Consider the following 21687-nt stretch of genomic DNA (forward strand, 5'->3'; position numbering starts at 1 on the left):
TTGTTAGAATTCTATGTTCACCATTAGTATGGTGTATTCTAGAATAACCCATATATACATGTGTGTGTGTGTGTTGCGGGGGGGGGGGGTGGTGGTAAGGGGAATACTTACACATACTCATGAGTAATTTCTTCAGTATTTCACTCATAGCTCATTCATATATATATATATATATATTTATTATGTTGTATCTTTGAGGGAGTGATTTCATGCAACTGTTCTATAGTAATATAATAAAAAAATATTCAAAATCAATGTTAGGACCATTTGTTTGATTCCAATTTTTAAACATATACATTTTTTGTTCTAATAGGCAATTCAGAAAAGCAAAATTTGAAAACACACACCAAAAATATTTCTTTACCCCAATTAATATAGACCACCCATTTTAGTGAGATGCTTAGATCTAGGCCTTAAAAAGATTTTTTTCCTTTTCAAAAATTGTAGATAGCTTTATTATCATTAGATTATTGATGTTTAAAAGAAAAAACTGATTTTGAATTCATAAAGACCTAGATCTTAAAATTCATTAAATAGATGGTCTAGATATATTGTTGGTGGGGATTCATTTCGACTGTATCTAGGTTGCGAATTGAATTTTATTTTTTGAGCATTGATTATTGGGTTGGAGAAAGTGTATGTACAAAATTCGGGGTTATATACATGCCACAATCATAGTTTTTAAGAAGTGTGATTTCATTATATTACAATGACACGTCGACATGTAATCAATCCTCATATATATATATATATATATATATATATATATATATATATATATATATATATATATATATATATATATATATATATATATATATATATAGAGAGAGAGAGAGAGAGAGAGAGAGAGAGAGAGAGAGAGAGAGAGAGAGGGGCGGTTTCTATAATGTTGCAACCTTAAACAATCTAATTAAGGTGCACCTCCAAATTTTATCATTACATGTAATTTTGTTGTAAAAAATTCTAAAGCTTATCTCAAAATCTATTTTCATATCTAATTATAAAATTTTAAAATCCAAAAATAGTTAAAATCAAGTAGGTCTATAAACATAAGAAAATCTTGAAAATTGACGGTTTAGATAATGTGTTCCAAGATGCACTATTTTTGGGACTCAAAATCCTTCTTCTCTTTCATATTCATACATCTCGATGTCGAGATGATCAATTACAGGGTTTTTCAACATTAAAACAACCTTTTTCAATGGATTTTTGAGGTGCACCTGTAATTCTACATTTTTAAGGTTGCAACCTTATATATATAGGCGAATTTACGAAAAACGCCTATAGGAGAAAATGAATAGTGATTTCGCCTACCTTCATCACCGTCAAAAGTTCATCATCGCATGGTCACAATTGTCCAGTAGTGTTTCATTTTTTATTTTTTTTCTACAAATCGGAATGACCTGAAATTTGATGCGTATGTCATAAAAAATAGGCGTATCTACTAAAATATCAAAAAAATATTTTATAAGAAAACAATTTTTCAAAATACCGTCAATTTGTTTTAGCGAATTATTTTTTTTTATATTTTTATTAAGTGTACCTCACTAAGATGTACACACGCTCCAAATTTCTTTTTGGAATGGATGGTCTTGATAATGCCTTACAAGATGGACTTTTTTAAAATTTGAAATAAAACTTAAAAAGACCAAAATATGCATACAGCTGGAGGTGGAGATGATCAATTGGAGGGATTTTCGATGTCGAACGATCCATTTTGAGTTGATTTTTGAAGTGCACTTTACTTCTACTGTATAAGGTTGATACCTTATGTAAACTTTACCATATATATATATATATACATAAACAGTGGAAGAGGAATAAAAATAAAAATTAACAAAGAAGACAAAGTAACATTCATACCTAATAACATTTATTTATAAAATAGAAACAGAAGTACAAGATTTACAGAAGCAGAACAAAGATAGGCACATACGTGAAAGCTCGGGGCGAAGGTGAGAGGCAGGAAATAGACTTGAAGTACTCACAGTAATCACTCAAACTTACAACAATAACTCAGAAAGCACTTACTTACAAAGTATTAAAGCGCTAGCTATGATATTCACAAGGAAATTCACAGGTGCTTACTTTTGAGGCCTGGGTACTCCTTTTATAGAAGAGGGGAAGGCGTACTCCAAATATTCTTAAGTCCACACCGACAAGGTAAGATGCCTTTTCTTTCACGCCAAAGCAAAAGGTAGGGTAAAAGCAAAGATTCTTGTCGGCTTTTTACTGTAGCAACAATGTTTTTATCGGCAATAATACTTCTCTTACTGTAGCAATGGTGATTGGTGTGTTGACAGTCTTCTTTTACTGTCATTTTTGGGACACATGTCTTGAATGGTGATGGAGTCGTACCGTCCCTGATATTTTGTCTAATTCAGTTGGGAAAATATTCCCATACAATCATCTTCGTTTGGAGGATCCAAATCTTCGGTTTCTGTATCATTTGAGGAAGTTGGTATTTTAACTTCTACTTCTTCTTCCAGGGCAAAGAGTAATTTTTTCCTGAGCTCGGCTTTTGACAGAGTGGGTTTTTTTGTTGCATCAGAGAAATGTAGTCGGAAAATCCCATATCTGATTTTGGTGAAGAACTCGGAATTGCCTTCATATAGATTTTATCGGGATCTAGAGAATCATTCTTATAGTTGTCCCACCATTTAATTGAAATTTGTGTTAGTAGTTTTGGAATATAATACCACCGGTCTAAGTCATCTTCAGAAATTTGGTAGGACCATTTTAAAATCCAACGAATTTGATATAGAGCCATGAAATATATGTCATAGTCTCGTTTTACACTAGCTTATTATATTCAGAGAATTTTCTCTGTGATGTTTGGAATTTTTCTGGAAGTATTTGACTTAATGATCCCCGTAACAGGAACCAACTTTTAAACCAGTTTGGAAATTCTATTGGCTCAGTTCTTTTAAACTGCACATACCAGCTGTGTGTATTTTTTGCATTTTGGTGGTCAAAGACTTCGTCCCATGCCTTAATGTATTCAAAATAATGATAGGATTTGATTTTAAATCCTTTGGAAATTAGTGCCCTTGGTTTTAAGGGATTCATGCCCCAGTCATTATAAGAGATAATTTTATGTATTTGGAATTTTGAATATGTTATTTTCAAGTCATTGTTTCTATAGTGGTGTACTATTGACGCCGCCTCAGTTTCCATTTAAATAGCTTCATACCATTCACTACATCTTTCTCCTATATTTGGATGTAGATAATGGCGCAGATATATGGCGACTAATTCAACAGGGTCTTTTTCCCTGTATTCATTTTCTATTATGATTAGTGGGATATAAGCTGTATCAAGAAATGGAGTTTTATCAGGGTTTGGACTATTAGAGCTCAAAGGGGATTGTTGAGGAGATATTTGAATCTCTTGAGCTTACTTTTTTATTAAAGCATTTGGATTTGACGAGGACTTCAGGGATTTTCCTAGGCTAGAACTATTTGTAGCCAGGTGTTTTCCTGGGCTATTATATATAGTCAGGCCTTTTCCTGAGCTAGGTACTATATCCATCGGTTGTATTCTCGGCTGTTGGCTTCTCTTTCCCTCGCTGCAAAAATTCTCTTGTAAAAAAGTCGGGAAGGTGATTATTTTTCCCTTGAATATGTTCAATATCAAAATCTAAAGCGGAAAGAATACTTTGCCATAGAGCGAAATTTTACTTGGTGACGAGATTTTTGACATCTTTTTTTAAAATGTCTTTGGCTGATTTGCAATCAATCCGTATGAAGAATTTTTTGTTATGTAGGTCACTTTGAAATTTCGTGACACAATGTATTATTGTTAAGACCTCTTTTTAACGTATAAGTTGTGCCGGATTCCAGGCTTTAGAGGTAAAGCGTATAAGTTGTTCCTCATCTAGGATTTTTTGTTTAAGGATACCTTCTAATCCTATTTTAGAAGCATCAGTTTCAATAATTTTAAAAGCTGTAGAATTGGATAGAGCTAAACATGGTAATTCCTTGGCCTTCTGTTTTAATTTTCTAACTGCCATGGTTTGCTCATTAGTCCAATCTAGATGATTCTTTTTTAATCTTAGGAATAAAGGTTTAGCATCTGAAGCTAAGTCTTTATAATTTAGACATCCTAAAAATCTCGTAATTTTTTATTATCTTTTATGATGTCAAGGAATCTGGAAGCAAATTTAATTGCTCTATCGATAAGAATTATCCTTCCTTGAAAGATATTATGCCCAAGGAACCTAATTCTTATTTTAAAAGGGTTTATTTTCCTAACAGAAACAACCAGTCCGACATTTTTTATAGCTTTAAAAAATATATTTAAATGTTTCTAATGTTGGTCAATATTATCAGAATATACAAGGACATCTTCAATATAGACAATAATGAATTTAGTATATGGATTAAAAAAGTCATTCATAATATTCCGAAATTTTGAAGGGGCATTTTTTAACCCAAAAGGCATTACATTCCATTCAAAATGCCTGAAAGGAACATTAAATGCTATTTTATATTTATCTTTTTCCAAAATTTGAATTTTCCAATTTCTTGTTTTTAAATCAAACTTTGAGAAAATACAGGCATTGACTAATCTATCAAGGAGATTCGTTTTATTTAGAATAGGGTAGCGAATCCATCTCAAAACCTTATTCTAGGGTTTATAATTTATAACAAGGCGTGGGGCTCCCTTTTCAAACTCCGAAGCTTTTTTTACATAAAATGCTGCACAGCTTCAGGGTGAAGAACTTTTCGTAATTAGTTTCTTGTCATGAATTCTTGTATTTCAGTTTTACAAATTTCTGGGAGTCTGTTATTCATTTGTAATTGTCTGGCTTTAGTTGGAATTTTATGTTCGTTAAAGTCTGGTCATGAGGAAGTTCCACAATGTGTTGCTTTCTATTCCAAAAAGCGTCAGAGATTTCTGCACAAACTTCTTTTTCAAATATCGTTTTGAAGTTATTAATTTTATTTTGTATTTTTGGAGATGTTAATTTTTCATCAATAGTCTCATACTTAACCTCTTCTTTTAAATGAAATGAAAGAGAAATCTTTCTTTCGTAGAAATCTTGTTTTGATGCTATTTATTTCATGAATTTTTGGTTTATAAATGAAGTCAAATTTTACTTCATATCCTTCAATATTAACTTTTATCCCAGTATTGTCAATTCTAATGGGGTAAAACATGTTTAAGAAGGGAGTTCCAAGTATCATAGGCTGGCTTAATCCTTTAACCATTATAAAAGGAAATTTAAGGCATTCTCCATTATTTCAAACTGCTGCATCAGATAATTTATATTTTGTTATCATTGTACTACCATCAGCAGTGTTCAGAACCTGTGTTGTTTTGCTGAAATATTTGGTTGGAACTAGTCCTTCATTTATACAATTCAGATCGGCTCCTGAATCGATAAGAGCAGTAGTTTGAAAAGTGAATTCTTTTTGTACCACTATTTTTATGATGGTAAACCATCTTTGGGTTGTTACTTTATTCAAGAGGTTGACATATTTATAATCTTGTATTTTCCTTCAAATATTAAAGTTATTGGAAGTTTGTGGACCGTCTATCACTTTTGGGAGTGTATCTTCCATTTCGGGTGGTAACGGATTTTGATTATAGTGCTGCATCAGATTATTAAATTCTTCTTTAGAACCTTCTTCCTTATTTCCACTTTCAGTTTTAACGGCTGCTATTTCAAGAATTTGTGCCCTTGTTTTTAGAGTTATCAGATCATTCCGAAACTCATTTATTTCAGTTTTTAGATCATGAATTGTAGGTTCTTTTTTGTTTTGAGTTCTATTTTGAACTCTTTTCAGACTATCACTAAAGTTGTAATCATCATTAGTAGGAACAAGAGTCGGTTTAGGAGCAAGAGAACTTGAAGGTTCTTTGGCCATGTTGTTATAATGAATTAAGGCTTCTCTTTTAGCCTCAGGGTCACTTATTTTATCAATTAAGTCAATTATGAGATTTTCTTCTTTGGTCAAAGTATTTAAGTTTAGGCCTTTCAAGAAATTACATTGACAATTAATATCTTTAGAATCTGTTTTAGAATTTGAACTGGAAAAAATCAATTCTTCATCATTTATCTCTCCGATGAGCATTTCTTCATCAGAGTTAGAAGATTCTTCAGAATCATCTCTTTTAATTAAGAGGATATCAATTAATTGCTTTTTTATTTCAAGGTCTATTTCTAAAGCATTTATTTTCTTTTTCACAAGACATTTATTTTTATAGTGTCCTACTTTCCCACAGTTATAGCAAACTGGTATTTTCCTTTTTCCTTTTTGTTTAAAGGAGTGATCTTGTAAGAACTTTTTAGGAAAGGTATTTTTCTTTCCTTTTGAATATCTAGACTTTATCTTTCTAGAATCTCTAGAGGCTCTAAATTTCTGTTTGTGAGAGGGCTTGGAAGTAGGTATTGTGTTAAAGCCGAATTACTTACCAAAATCTCCCAATTCCTTTTTCCCCGTCATTTTTTGTTTTTCTAATTGTCTTTTCAATTTTAAGTCTTTGCATAAAGCAGGACCTTCAGCACAAATTTCTGCTGATAATTATCCAAGAGTATAAAGCATAGGGAATAATTCCTCCATGCGTATTTTTCAGTATTTTCTTAACTTTTTTGCCAAACGAATGAGGCAGTCCAGCAATGAATTTTTCTTTCAAATGGTCAGCTTTACTATCTTCTCTAGATAGCAGTTTGGAATAAAATACATCTTTATACCATTTGAAATGTGACAGTTTTGGACAAGGAAGATTGAAAGTCGATCCTCAGATCTAGCTGATAAAAGAGCTATACTCCCCACAAAGTGAAGTGTAATGGTATATATTAGAGTATTTACTGCATCTCCATCGGTGACTATATTCTCAAGGACCTGTCCAGGTCCTACCTCACTTTTAACAGCCCATTGTTTTGTCGCATTTAATTTTTGATTTTTTGCTTCTTCGTCCATATGAAAATCGCACCATCCAGTAAAACCGCATATAATGGCTTTAGCAATTTCGTGGTCTTGGTTTCCACTTGCGTTACCTGCGGTGGCATACATAGTCATATATTTCATGAGATCGAGAATTTGATTCTCAGACATTCTATCTATATTTCAATTTACTATAGATCGTCCTGAATAGGAGACTGAAGCAGTAATGAGGTCATCTTCTATTTGTAGTTCTACAGGAGTGGGCTAGGATAATACATTCTTGTTGGGGCTACAGGCATAGTATTTCTCCCATAGTCAATCCTATTAAGCTCCAAGCTTTTTGGTTCAAAAGCTTCTTCTATTTTAGATATTTCAAGATCAGAAAAACTTTTGTCTTGTTGAAGTACTTGGACATTACCTGATTTTCTTTTAATATCTAATTTTTCAAATCTTTTCAACTCATCTACCAATTCTTTATTGTTTTTTTTTTTGCGGCAATACTTGGAGGCGGTTTGAATAAAACTGCGCTCTTTTGTTTATTTTCTTTCTTCTCTTGAGGTTTTATTTTATTTAAGACGTTTTCTATTCTATTGGTCTGTTTCCCTATTGTCTGTAGGAATAAATTTATATAATTAATTTGTTCATTATATGGGGTATGGCTTCAATTTTAGCCATCTGGTTATCAGAATCTTTAGGTCCAATTTTGAAATGTGAAGTTTTTATGTCTTGTTTTTCTCTTTTTAGGTTTAGATTAGTTTTAGGAGGATGGATAGCTTCAATGCTTTCTCCTTTAACTGTATGAAAGGTTTGAGAGATGTTTTCCTTCCTTTTTAAGGATATACCTAAGGCATTTAAAAATTTTTATTTTTGTTTTATGTTGTATCTTGAATTTATTAAATTTACTTTGAAAGAGTTCTTTCAGTCTTTCATTAAATTCTTTGAGGAACTATTTCCTTATTTGTTTATTTTCTTCAGACAGAATATCCCTTTTTACCCATTCTTTGTCTATGACAAACTGATCTTGGGTTTGAATTGTCAGAACTTCGAAATCAAATTTAGACATGGTTGGCTCATCAGGCTCAGTCTGAGAAGAGCTAGGAGTATTTACAGTATAAACTGGTTGTTGTATCTGTTTTTCATTTTTTCTTAATCGTTCTAAAATGATTTTGTCATCACGCGTCTTTTCATAGTTAGATTGAGGTACTGAAGAAGTCGAACTTCTAGAAAGAGTATAAGCTGAAGGTACAAGATTCTTGGCAGGTAGCCTAGGAGTTAAAACAGTATTTGCAATACTCAATTTGGTTCTTGTAAGGGATGGAAATTGAATTTCAATTTCTCCATTTGGATATTCAATTACTTGTTCTGGCGCTTTATTTTCGGGAATAGGTAAACGAGTCTCAGTTTGTAGAGACCAATTTTCAGGTAAGTTTACCTGCTTCCAGCATATAGCTTTAGGTGTGACAAGATTAGATTTTTCCATATTAGTTTGAAAAAATATTGTTTGTCCCTTTTTATTCATTAATCTTGCATTAGGACAAAAAGTGTTCACGACCTTATAACAAATTCTATAAACAAAAGCCAAGTTCTGGTATCCGTGGTCCATGTCAAAACCTTGAGTTTTAAGGTTTAGGGTTAGCACTTTTAATAAATTTGGATCAGATGAGGACACAGAAAAATTTGGAAAGCAATTGAAATATATAGGTCCATTGCAGACACTCGACTCAACGATCCCTAAAAGAGAGTTATTGAATCTTCTGTCTGCTACCTCTTAGACAGTTTAAGGAGAAAGCATTGAAGCTATCCATCCTCTTGAAACTAGTGTAAACCTAAAAGGAGAAAAACAAGACATAAAAGCTTCACCTTTCAAAATTGGACCTAAAGATTCTGATAACCAGATGGCTAAAATTGAAGCCCTACCCCATATAATAGAACAAAATAATTATACAAATTTATTCCTACAGACAATAGGGAAACAGACCAATAGAATAGAAAACGTCTTAAATAAAATAAAACCTCAAGAGAAGAAAGAAAATAAAAAAAAGAGTGCAGTTTTATTCAAACCGCCTCCAAGTATTGCCGCAGGAAAATTTAACCTGTAAGAAATTAAAAAGAAAGAAGACAATAAAGAATTGGTAGATGAGTTGATGAAAAGATTTGAAAAATTAGATATTAAAAGAAAATCAGGTAATGTCCAAGTACTTCAACAAGACAAAAGTTTTTCTGATATTGAAATATCTAAAATAGAAGAAGCTTTTAAACCAAAAAGCTTGGAGCTTAATAGGATTGACAATGGGAGAAAGACTATACTTGTAGCCGCAACAAGAATGTATTATCCTAGGCCCACTCCTGTAAATCTACAAATAGAAGATGACCTCATTACTGCTTCAGTCTCCTATCTAGGATGATCTATAATAAATTAGAATATAGATAGAATGTCTGAGAATCAAATTCTCGATCTCATGAAACATATAACTATGTATGCCACCGCATGTAAAGCAAGCAAGTGGAAACCAAGACCACGAAATTGCTAAAGCCATTTTATGTGGTTTTATTGGATGGCTTAAAGGATGGTGGGATTTTCATATGGACGAAGTAAAACATCAAATCTTAAATGTTACTAAACAGTGGGCTGTTAAAAGTGAGGTAGAACCTGAACATGTCCTTGAGAATATAGTCACTGGTGGAGATGCAGTAAATACTCTAATATATACCATTACACTTCACTTTGTGGGGAGTACGGCTCTTTTATCAGCTAGATCTGAGGATCTACTTTCAAATCTTCATTGTCCAACTCTCTCACATTTCAAATGGTATAAATATGTATTTTATTCCAGACTGCTATCTAGAGAAGATAGTAAAGCTGACCATTGGAAACAAAAATTCATTGCTGGACTTCCTCATTTGTTTGAGAAAAAAGTTAAGATAAGATTGAAAAATAAGCATGGAGGAATTATTCCTTATTCTTTGTATACTCTTGGAGAATTATCAGCAGAAATTTGTGCTGAAGGTCTTGCTTTATGCACAGACTTAAAATTGAAAAGACAATTGGATAAACAAAGAATGACGGGGAAAAAGGAATTGAGAGATTTTATTGAGCAATTCGACTTTAACACAATACCTACTTCCAAGCCCTCTCACAAACAAAAATTTAGAGACTCTAGAGATTCTAGAAAGATAAAGTCTAGATATTCAAAAGGAAAGAAAAAATACCTTTCCTAAATAGTTCTTACAAGATCACTCCTTTAAACAAAAAGAAAAAAGGAAAATACCAGTTTGCTCTAACTGTGGGAAAGTAGGATACTATAAAAATAAATGTCTTGTGAAAAGAAAATAAATACTTTAGAAATAGACCTTGAAATAAAAAAGCAATTATTTGATATCCTCTTAATTAAAAGAGATAATTCTGAAGAATCTTCTGACTCTGATGAAGACATGCTCATCGGAGAGATAAATGATGAAGAATTGATTTTCTCCAGTTCAGATTTTGAAACAGATTCTGAAGATATTAATTGTCAGTGTAATTTCTTGAAAGGCCTAAACTTAAATACTCTGACCAAGGAAGAAAATCTCATAATTGATCTAATTGATAAAATAAGTGACCCTGAGGCTAAAAGAGAAGCCTTAATTCATTATATCAACATGGCCAAAGAACCTTCAAATTCTCTTGCTCCTAAACCGACTCTTGTTCCTACTAATGAAGATTACAAACTTTAGTGATATGCTGAAAAGAGTTCAAAATAGAACTCAAAATAAAAAAGAACCTACAATTCATGATCTAAAAAATGAAATAAATGAGGTTCGGAATGAATTGATAACTCTAAAAACTAGGGTACAAATTCTTGAAGTAGTAGCCATTAAAAATGAAAGTGGAAATGAGGAAGAAAGTTCTAAAGAAGAATTTAATAATCTGATGCATGATTATAATCAAAATTTGTTACCACCCGAAATGGAAGATACTCTCCCAAAAGTGATAGACGATCCACATACTTCCAATAACTGTAATATGTTATGGAAAATCCAAGATTATAAATATGTCAACGTTCTTGATAAAGTAATAACCCAAAGATGGTTACCATCATAAAAATAGTGGTACAAAAAGAGTTCACTTTTCAAACTGCTGCTCTTATCGATTCAGGTGCCGATCTAAACTGTATAAATGAAGGACTAGTTCCAACCAAATATTTCAGCAAAACAACACAGGTTTTGAACATTGCTGATGGTAGTAAAATGATAATGAAATACAAACTATCTGATGCAGCAGTTTGCAATAATGGTGCATGCATTAAATTTCCTTTTATATTGTTTAAAGGATTAAGCCAGCCTGCGATACTTGGAACTCCCTTCTTAAAGATGCTTTACCCCATTAGAATTGATAATACTGAGATAAAAGCTGATATTGAAGGATATGAAGTAAAATTTGACTTCATTGATAAACCAAGAATTCATGAAATAAATAGCATCAAAAATAAGATTTCTGCAAAAGAAAAATTTCGCTTTCATTTAAAAGAAGAGGTTAAGTATAAGACTATTGATGAAAAATTAACATCTCCACAAATTCAAAACAACACTTGAAAAAGAAGTTTGTGCAGAAATCCCTAACGCTTTTTGGAAAAGAAAGCAACACATTGTGGAACTCAATTATGAACCAGGCTTTAACGAACAGAAAATTCCAACTAAAGCCTGACCAATACAAATGAATAGTAGACTCCTAGAAATTTGTAAAACTAAAATACAAGAACTTCTTGACAAGAAACTAATTAGGAAAAGTTCTTTACCCTGGAGCTGTGCAGCTTTTTTTGTAGAAAAAACTTCAGAGATTGAAAGGGGAGCCCCACGCCTTGTTATAAATTATAAATCCTTGAATAAGGTTTTGAGATGGATTCGTTACCCTATTCCAAATAAAAGGCATCTCCTTGATAGAGATGGATTCGCTACCTTATTCCAAATAAAAGGGATCTCCTTGATAGATTAGTCAATGCCTGTATTTTTTCAAAGTTTGATTTAAAATCAGGATATTGGAAAATTCAAATTTTGGAAAAAGATAAATATAAAACAACATTTAATATTCCTTTTCGAGCATTTTGAATGGAATATAATGCCTTTTAGGTTAAAAACTGCTCCTTCAGAATTTCAAAATATTATGAATGACATTTTTAATCCATATACTAAATTCATTATTGTCTATATTGATGATGTCCTCGTATATTCTGATAATATTGACCAATATTGGAAACATTTAAATATATTTTTTAAAGCTATAAAAAGTGCCGGACTGGTTGTTTCTGTTAGGAAAATAAACCTTTTAAAATAAAAATTGGGTTCCTTAAGCGTAATATCTTTCAAGGAAGGATAATTTCTATCGATAGAGCAAATTGAATTTACTTCTAGATTCCCTGACATCATAAAAGATAAAAAAAAAATTACAAAGATTTTTAGGATGTCTAAATTATAAAGATTCAGATGCTAAACCTTTATTCCAGAGACTAAAAAAGAATCTTCCAGATTGGACTAATGAGCATACCATGGCAATATTAAAATAGAAGGCCAAAGAATTACCTTGTTTAGCTCTATCCAATCCTACAGCTTTTAAAATTATTGAAACTGATGGTTCTGAAATAGGATTCGAAGGTATCCGTAAACAAAAAGTCCTAAATGAGGAACAACTTATACGTTTTACCTCTAAAGCCTGGAATCCGGCACAACAGAAATATTCTATTGTTAAAAAGGAGGTCTTAGCTATACATTGTGTCACGAAATTTCAAAGTGACCTACTTAACAAAAAATTCCTCATACGGATTGATTGCAAATCAGCCAAAGACATTTTAGAAGAAGATGTCAAAAATCTCCTCGTCAAGCAAATTTTCGCTCGATGGCAAGGTATTCTTTCCGCTTTTGATTTTGATATTGAACATGTTCAAGGGACAAATGATCATCTTCCTGACTTTTTGACTTGACAATTTTTGCAGGGAGGGAAGGAGAAGCCAACAGCCAAGAGATGGATATAGATCCTAGCTCAGGGAAAGGCCTGACTATGTATAATAGCTTAGGAAAACACCTGGCTAAAAATAATTCTAGCCCAGGAAAATCCCTGGCGTCCTCATCAAATTCAAATGCTTTAATATGAAAGCAAGCTCAAGAGATTCAAGTATCTCCTCAACTATCCCCTTTGGGCTCTAATAGTCCAAACCCTGATAGAACTCCATTTCTTGATACAGTTTATATCCCACTGATCATAATAGAAAATGAACACAGGGAAATAGACCTTGTTGAATTAGCCGCCATATATCTGCGCCATCATCTACATCTTAATATGGGAGAAAGATGTAGAGAATGGTATGAAGCTGTTTTAATGGAAATCGGGTCGGTGTCAATAGTACACCACTATAGAAACAATGACTCGGAAATAGCATATTCAGAATTCTAAATATATAAAATTATCTCTCATAATGACTGGGGCCTGAATCCCTTAGAACTAAGGGCACTAATTACCAAAGGATTTAAAATCAAATCCTATCATTATTTTGAATACATTAAGGCATGGGACGAAGTCTTTGGTTACCAGAATGCAAAAATTATACACAGCTGGTATGTGCGGTTTAAAGAACTGAGCCAACAGAATTTCCAAACTGGTTTAAAAGTTGGTTCCTGTTATGGGGATCATTAAGTCATACTTTTAGAAAAATTTCAAATATCACAGAAAAAATTCTCTGAATATAATAAAGCTAGTCTAAAACAAGATTATGACATATATTTCATGGCTTTATATCAGATTCCCTGGATTTTAAAATGGTCCTGCCAAATTTCTGAAGATGACTTAGACCGGTGGGACTGTATTCCAGAACTACAAAGACAAATTTCAATTTAATGGTGGGACAACTATAAGAATGATTCTCTAGATCCCGATAAAATCTATATGAAGGCAATTCTGTATTCTTCACCAACATCAGATATGGGATTTTTTGACTATATTTCTTTGATGCAACAGCAAAACCCCACTCTGTCAAAAGCCGAGCTCAGGAAAAAATTACTCTTTGCCCTAGAAGAAGAAGTAGAAGTTAAAATACCTACTTCCTCAAATGATACAGAAACCAAAGATTTGGATCCTCCAAACGAAGATGATTGTATGGGAATATTTTCCCAACTGAATTAGACAAAATATCAGGGACGGTCCGACTCCATCACCATTCAGGACATGTGTCCCAAAAATGACAGTAAAAGAAGACTGTCAACACACCAATCACTATTGCTACAGTAAAAGAAGCATTATTGCCGAAAAACATTGTTGCTACAGTAAAAAGTCGACAACAATCTTTGCTTTTACCCTACCTTTTGCTTTGGCGTGAAAGAAAAGGCATCTTACCTTGTCGGTGCGGACTTAAGAACATTTGGAGTCCGCCCTCCCCTCTTCTATAAAAGGAGGACCAGGCCTCAGAAGTAAGCGCCTAGGAATTTCCTTCTGAATATCATAGCTAGAGTTTTAATACTTTGTAAGTAAGTGCTTTCTGAGTTATTGTTGTAAGTTTGAGTGATTACTGTGAGTACTTCAAGTCTGTTTCCTGCCTCTCACCTCTGCTTTGAGCTTTCATGTAAGTGCCTATCTTTGTTTTGCGTCTGTAAATCTTGTACTTCTGTTTCTATTTTATAAATCAATGTTATTATGTATGAATGTTACTCTGTCTTCTTTATTAATTTTTATTTTTATTCCTATAGGAAAATGCTAAGATTAGCCCACTAGCTCAAATGAACATACGGTCACGATCTCATTTCGTGTTTCAATTTTAATTTTTTTTCTACAAATCCAAATAACTTGAAAGTTTAGGTGTCCACTCTTCTCATCTACGTGCACCTAATAAAAATATATAAAAAATAATTCGCAAAAAATAAATTGATTAAAATACTCCCGAAACTTTTCAGGGGTATTTTGGTGAATTTATTTCTTGCAAATTATTTTTTGATATTTTTATTAGATTCTCTTATTTGTCAAGAATACACGCCTAAAATTTCATGTTATTTAGATTTGTAAAAAAGAATTAAAATTAAAATACGAAATAAAGTCATGATCGTCAGATCGGCCCAGATTCAATCTGGGCCGTTGGGCTCATATGTTCATATGAGCTAGTGGGCTAATCTCAACATTTTTCATATATATATATATATATATTTAAATTTATATATGAAAAATGCTAGGGTTTGCCCACCAGCTGATGGAATAGTATAAGCCCAATGGCCTAGATTGAATCTGGGCCGATTTGATTGTCAGGACTGTATGTTGGTAATATAATTTTAATATTTTTTATATAAATTCAAATAGCATGAAATTTAGATTATCAACTCTTCTCATCAAGACGCACTTAATAAAACTATCAAAAAAATAATTTGCATAAAATAAATTGACTAAAATACCCCTGAAGCGTTTAAGGGGTATTTGGATCTATTTATTTTATGAGAATTAGGTTTTTGATATTTTTACTAGATTCCACTATTTTTGAAGAATAGACGCTCCAAATTTCAAGTGATTTGGATCTGTAGAAAAAAAATTCAAATTCAATTACGAAATACAACTGTGATCATTGGAACAACTCAGATTAAATTTGGGCCGTGGGGCTTACACTGTTCCATTAGCCTATGGGTTGATAGGGGCTTTTTCCATATATATATATATCTATATATATATATATATATATATATATATATATATATATATATACACACACACACACACACACACACACATATATGGGTAAAAGATCCTGTCAGCTTAATGGCCTAAATTCAATCTGCGCCGATCTGATCGTCACAATTGCATTTTGTATTTGAGTTTCATTTTATTTTTACAAAACCAAATCATATGAAATTTAAAGCGTTCACTCTTCTCATTATGGTACACTTGATAAAAATATGATTTTTATTTTTTTTGTGAATTAAATTTTAAAATTTTTTTTGAAAGACTTGCCTATTTTTCAAGAGTAGATGTTCCAATTGTCAAATTATTTTGATTTTTATAAAAATGCAAATTCAAATACGAAATGCAATCGTGACCCCATTTGATTATCCCAGATTCAATTTGTGATGTTGGGCATTTATTGTAGCTGTCAGCTATTGAGCTGATCTCACACACACACACACCTATATATATATATATATATATATATATATATATATATATATATATATATATATATATGGAGTAACTAGTATATGTCCAAGGGCTGATGCAATAGTATACACCCAACGGCTCAGAATGAATATGGATCTATCTAACGGCCACAGTTGTATTTTATATTTGAATTGTAATATTTTTCTATAGATTCAAATTAGGGGTATTTTGGTCTATTTATTTTTTTATGAATTATTTAATATTTTATTAATTGTGCTTATTTTTCAAAAGTACACATTTAAAATTTCAAGTGATTTGGAATTGTAGAAACAAATTAAAATTCAAAGATGAAACACAATTGTGGTCGTCTGGCCTAGCTGTTGCTATTGCATCATATCAAGTTACCTAATAAGGTGATTTACATCCTGGAGCAGTGACATGAACCACCATTATTGCATCTAAAGCACATACCTTTTTTTCTGAAAATTTTAGCTAGGGATGGCAATCAGTACTATCTCTCTCTTTCGCCTCTCTCATTCACATTTTGCTCTTGCCTTTTACCTGGTTTCATCTTCAAGCCTTGTCATCTGTCTCACATCCTCTTCAATGATGGCAAAAAAGAAAAAGAAATCCACCTGCAACTACGAATCCCCATGTCTCTCTCCCTCTTTCACGCGAAACAAAAGCACAAAATTTGGCTAGGTAGCTTTCTGAGCTCTCCCTCAACCACCGACTGTCCCCCAAGTCTAAATGAATAGTGGAAAAAAGTTATTGAGGACTTTTTTATTTTTATTTTTCTTTTCTTGGAAATCAAGAAAGCCTTAACCTACCTTTGTCTACAAAATGGTAAATGAGGAAAGACGAGAGTACTAGAAAAAACTTAGTACACGCTTGCCATCATTGCACAACATTTAGATAAGATGAAGAAGCAACCAGTTGACTTTCTATTTCTGTTTAGTTTTGCAGTAACTGTCCACAAACGTTACTTGTTAATCCATGCCTCAGGTGTCCAATTTTTTTCCTTAGCTGGAGATGATAAAGTCATTCCACTTTCTTTCTACTATTGTTTGCATATGACAATGTTTATATTAAGATTGAACTCTTAACAGCTTCAACTCCTACTTAACCTTTCTCTCTAAATCCTGCATTCACAATTAGTAAGTATTGTCTTGGATGGTTCCAACTCTTAAGCCATGCTTATTTCTTCCTGGGCACTTATCAGCTGGTTTACTATCTGTACTCTCAGTATCTGAGAATCAAGAGACCGACATCTGTTTTCTCCTATTAACTCTCTCTTTTTAATTCCCTGTTATTGACATGCCAACCATTAAGGTGTATTTTGATCTATGCACACCCTTTCTGTGCTGCTGCAGCTTTGTCTCATCTGTCCACATTCCAAGAAAGATCCTTCTATTCCGTAATAATGCCAAAACCTTCTCAACATGAACATGGCAGAAATCCTTAGAGAAAAGATCATCTGTTTTTCCCTAATGATGAGTTCACTTTGTTCCGTAGTCATAATTGTTCTGTTCTTTCAATAGATAAGCATTGATTTGCATGTTGAATAGTTTCAAACCATTAGATTTTGGGGAGTCACACCACCCCCATAATGACAATTAAGATGTCTCTCAATACAGTATATGCTATACTGACATTATAAGTGAGCACATTATTCTTTCCTGTTTTATATAGTCTTAATAAACTTTGCGTCAACATGAATTCGTATTCGTTGTGTTGAGCTCCCGGCTTGTGGGTCCACCCTTCAATGTAATAAGCCCTTGACAGAAACACGATATCGACCTTTTTGTAAAAGTTAACCTTTCTCCAAAAAAAAAAAAAAAAATTTAAAAAAATAAGACGGAGAAAGATAAAAGGAAACTACTAGAGGTTACATTCATTGACAACTATTAACTTGGTATGTCTTGGTATGTACGTTTCAAGAAGCATGGGTTGTACGTGAGGTACATTACTGAGGAATGGGTAGTGTGAGGTTACAAGCCACAGACAACTATTAACTTGGTATGTCTTGGTATGTACATTGCAAGAAGCATGGTATTTACGTGAGGTACATTACTGAGGAATGGGTAGTGTGAGGTTACAAGCCATAGACAACTATTAACTTGGTATGTACGTTGCAAGAAGCATGGTATGTACGTGAGGTACATTACTGAGGAATGGGTAGTGCATGCACCATAGATTGTTTTCCTCGGTATCTCACATGTTGGGAGGGAGTGTGTTTCCCTTTCTGCTTTTCTGGGGTTGTGGCAAAGCACGTTAGATTTTCAAATATCTCTTTATCCAGTCTGTATCCTCTGATATGCTTCTCCCATTAGTTTCACATTTAATTAGAAACCTTAAATCAACACCTAATATATTTAATTTTTTCATTTTTTGTCTCATTCTTTTGGTAGAACGCATCTTGCTATTTCATAATTAGTAGGACCGAAGACTTTGAGGTAGCTCTCATTTGTCATGGCACATGCAGACTTATATTGTTATTGGATTGTTAGTTTTTAGGGGCCATGTTATTTAGTAGTACGGTATGTATCATCAAAAGGTCTAAACCTTCTGCGATTGCTGATCCAACAATATGTTTAAAATCTTGTTGCATGAATTCTGTTTGTCTGTTATCAAGCATAAAAAGTGAAGAGTAAGATAATTCCTGTCTTAACTAGTGTGGGTAACTAATAGTGATTAGTTAATAAATATTTCAGGTTCTCGGGAATGCCAAAGGTGCAGTGGCTGTAGTGGTTTCCATTTTACTCTTCAGGAATCCTGTCTCTGTGGTGGGAATGCTCGGCTACTCAATCACAGTGTTTGGGGTCATTCTTTACAGTGAAGTTAAGAAGCGAAGCAAATGAAGGGAGCAGCCTATCTTTCTAGAAGAATAGAATAGCGGGGCACATGGCTCTTCACTTCTCTCGTCCAAGTTCAAGTTTTGGAGGCTCGTATTGGTTACGATGCGTATGTGCTCTATTCTTTTTTCTTGGGAACCTTAGGGGGTTCCCAATCTGTATCAACAGAGAGACCAAGTTAACGGATCAATATCCAAAAAAAGAAAAAAAAAATTAAATAAGAGGGATGTTCTTTTATCTCTTGGTGGTTCTTGGGCATTCTTGGTTCTAACCAGGCTGTCATGGAGGAATGGATGCCTTCAATTCTTTGAAGAATTGGCCTTCTCAATTGGCTTGTGTGTTATTACGATAAATGTTCTCTTTTGATTTATTAATGGAAGATGGTCCTCATGTTCTATTCCCATATCTGAATATACTTCTGATACAAGAATATATGGTTGTGCGTGGAATGATTGGATTGTTTTCTGCCTACATCATCGTAGGAACGTACCTGACATCTTCCTCAATTGCCTTTTCTTGCAATTCAAAATATGAGAATGGAGCTATGGTCGTGGTGGAAGTGCGACATGCCCTTCAGTTAAAGGTCACAACCTCCATTCTCACTAACACGTAAAAAAAAAAATTGGCTCTTTCCAAAACGGGTAGGGGATGCAATGCTGATTTACCAAAAAAAAAAAAGAATACAATTGGAATATTTGACCCTCTTGTATGATATTATTACCTGACTTTTCTTATTTTTAGGATCTGAAACACGTTCCAAGTCATTGCAAATGCAAATGCATTTTGCATTTCTGACTTAGATTACCTAAAAAATAATGCAGATTTGTTATTTAGAAGAATTAAAAATTAACAGCTGCAAAATATAAGTTCAAATTCAAAATAAGCAATTTTCTTTGCAGATTCATAACCGAGGAAGTTTGGATTCAAAATCCGTTTCTAGGATGGATGCACTTAAATAGACCAGTGATGCATTGAAAACCAGCCTTAAAAGAGTGGTGAGTATATGCCATGCCAGGGGGACTGCCATTGCCCGTTTCTAATGTGCAATGATGACTGGTGATTAACCGCACCTAGGTGAATTGTGGTTTACATCTGCTATCCATCATTAGATACGCATCATCAATGTTGTGTCAAAAAGTAGGCTACCACATCCCTAACCGTCCGATTTCAATGATAGATGGCGGGCTGGGTTTTATTGTTGACATTATTGAATGGTCGATGACATTCTGAAATAAAAAGGGCCGCAACCTGATGTATGTAGGGACTCGAGAAGGGTGGGTCGGAAATGATTCTAACCTTAAGCTTTTTATGCACAAAATGACTGCTTTCAGGATTCGGCTCTTGCGCTACCTACCCGAACTTTTTACCATCACAGCAAGTGATGGTCCCTCGAAGACATTTTGAAATATTGTAACTCAATTTGTATCATGGAATACATTCCCGTATCCTTTTACATAAGTATGACCTTAGCTGTTCTCTATGGATGTTCATACTCTCGAGTTCTCTTTTTTATTTCCACCTAAACATTGAGGGAGAATAAAGAATCAGGCTAGCTACAATTTCTTTTCGGGTATGTGTGGATGAAGATGGCAAAAGCGTGAGTGTTGAATGGTATTTTTGGACAGTTTTTATTAGGCCTAGGCGTTATGAAAAAAGAGAGTACATGCTTACCTCGAAACCTTGTCCGGAAAACACTTTGGGCATGACCTCAAAACCTTGTCCAGAAAACACTTTGGGCATGAGAAATCTCTACGATAGCTTTACAATCAAATTCCAACACTGATTATGAAATTGTAGCTCAAAAAATGGAAGAGATCTTACGCATCCGTGAATACTTGAAAATGAAGGGTCCATATGATGTGTTATATAGTATTTTTATGGCTCGAAATCCTAATTTTTTTCCCAACCATAATGGCCAAGGTTGATCCAAATAATGCGTTACAATATAAAGTATTTATGATTTGAAATCCTAATTATTTTTTACACCCATAATGGTCAAGGTTGAGATGATAGATTTCAAGGTTTTTCGATACCGGAACTGTCAGAGTTTTGGCTTTTTAATGCTTTGACTCCGCCATTCCAAGATAGTTCTGGGTCACAGTAGGAGTGAATTGGAACGCTGCACTTACCAAATTTTAGTGAACTGAGATCCGAAAAGTCAAAATACTTGGAGTCATGAGGCAAGATCAGATGGCCTTATTCACAACCCAGAGGTTTGAGGGTCTCTGCTAGTTAGAGTCAGTATGAGAATGTCTCATGTGTGTGTTAGCTAGGGCATAAGAGATAAGATCAGAGAATATGATATGTCAGAGAAAACAAGGGAGATTAAATCTTGTGTGAGTAGACTTGGCTTTGAAAGAACATGAACCTAAATCCCTGAGAACTCAGTTAACTCACAGCATGGGCATAGGACAATCACAAATGGGACGTCACTCTAAACACGTTGATCCTCTTAATGAGAGCTATACACATGTGCTAGAGAGATGACCACTACATCCATGAAATGGTAATAATAATGATTAAATCTTACCCATTCTATGATAACCATAGATGGTGATGAACCCAGGCTAGGATTGCCTCTCTCAATCCTTGGATAACTAATTTGATAACTAAGATTCAATCTAGGTTAAGTCCATACAAGAACCCCATATATTTTTACTCGCCCTAATCTTTTTCAATACTTAGAGCAATTTTGTGAGAGAGAATAGGAGATCCAAAAAGGGGCACACCCCACCTTCTTCCTTTGAGAAAATTCTTCTGTCAAGCTTAGTGAATAGTACATTAAGAGGGATGAATATTGCATTGAAGAGCCATACAATACTTTTGTAGGCTCAAGCTC

At 33.5% G+C, this 21687-nt stretch overlaps 1 protein-coding gene across 1 annotated transcript in view; it reads left to right on the top strand.

The window, feature by feature from the left end:
• Positions 1-19251, top strand: part of LOC18433076 (putative sugar phosphate/phosphate translocator At3g11320) — a 36839-nt gene extending 17588 nt beyond the window's left edge. Inside the window, exon 4 of the mRNA XM_006843173.4 lies at positions 18708-19251. Coding sequence (XP_006843236.1) covers positions 18708-18854 — 147 coding nt within the window. The 3' untranslated portion in view covers positions 18855-19251. The remainder of the gene's footprint in view (positions 1-18707) is intronic.
• Positions 19252-21687: the final 2436 nt, after the last annotated feature.

Source organism: Amborella trichopoda, chromosome 8 (assembly GCF_054954075.1).
Source record: "Amborella trichopoda isolate Santa Cruz 75 chromosome 8, AtrichopodaSantaCruz75HAP2 v2.0, whole genome shotgun sequence".
Lineage (NCBI taxonomy): Eukaryota > Viridiplantae > Streptophyta > Magnoliopsida > Amborellales > Amborellaceae > Amborella > Amborella trichopoda.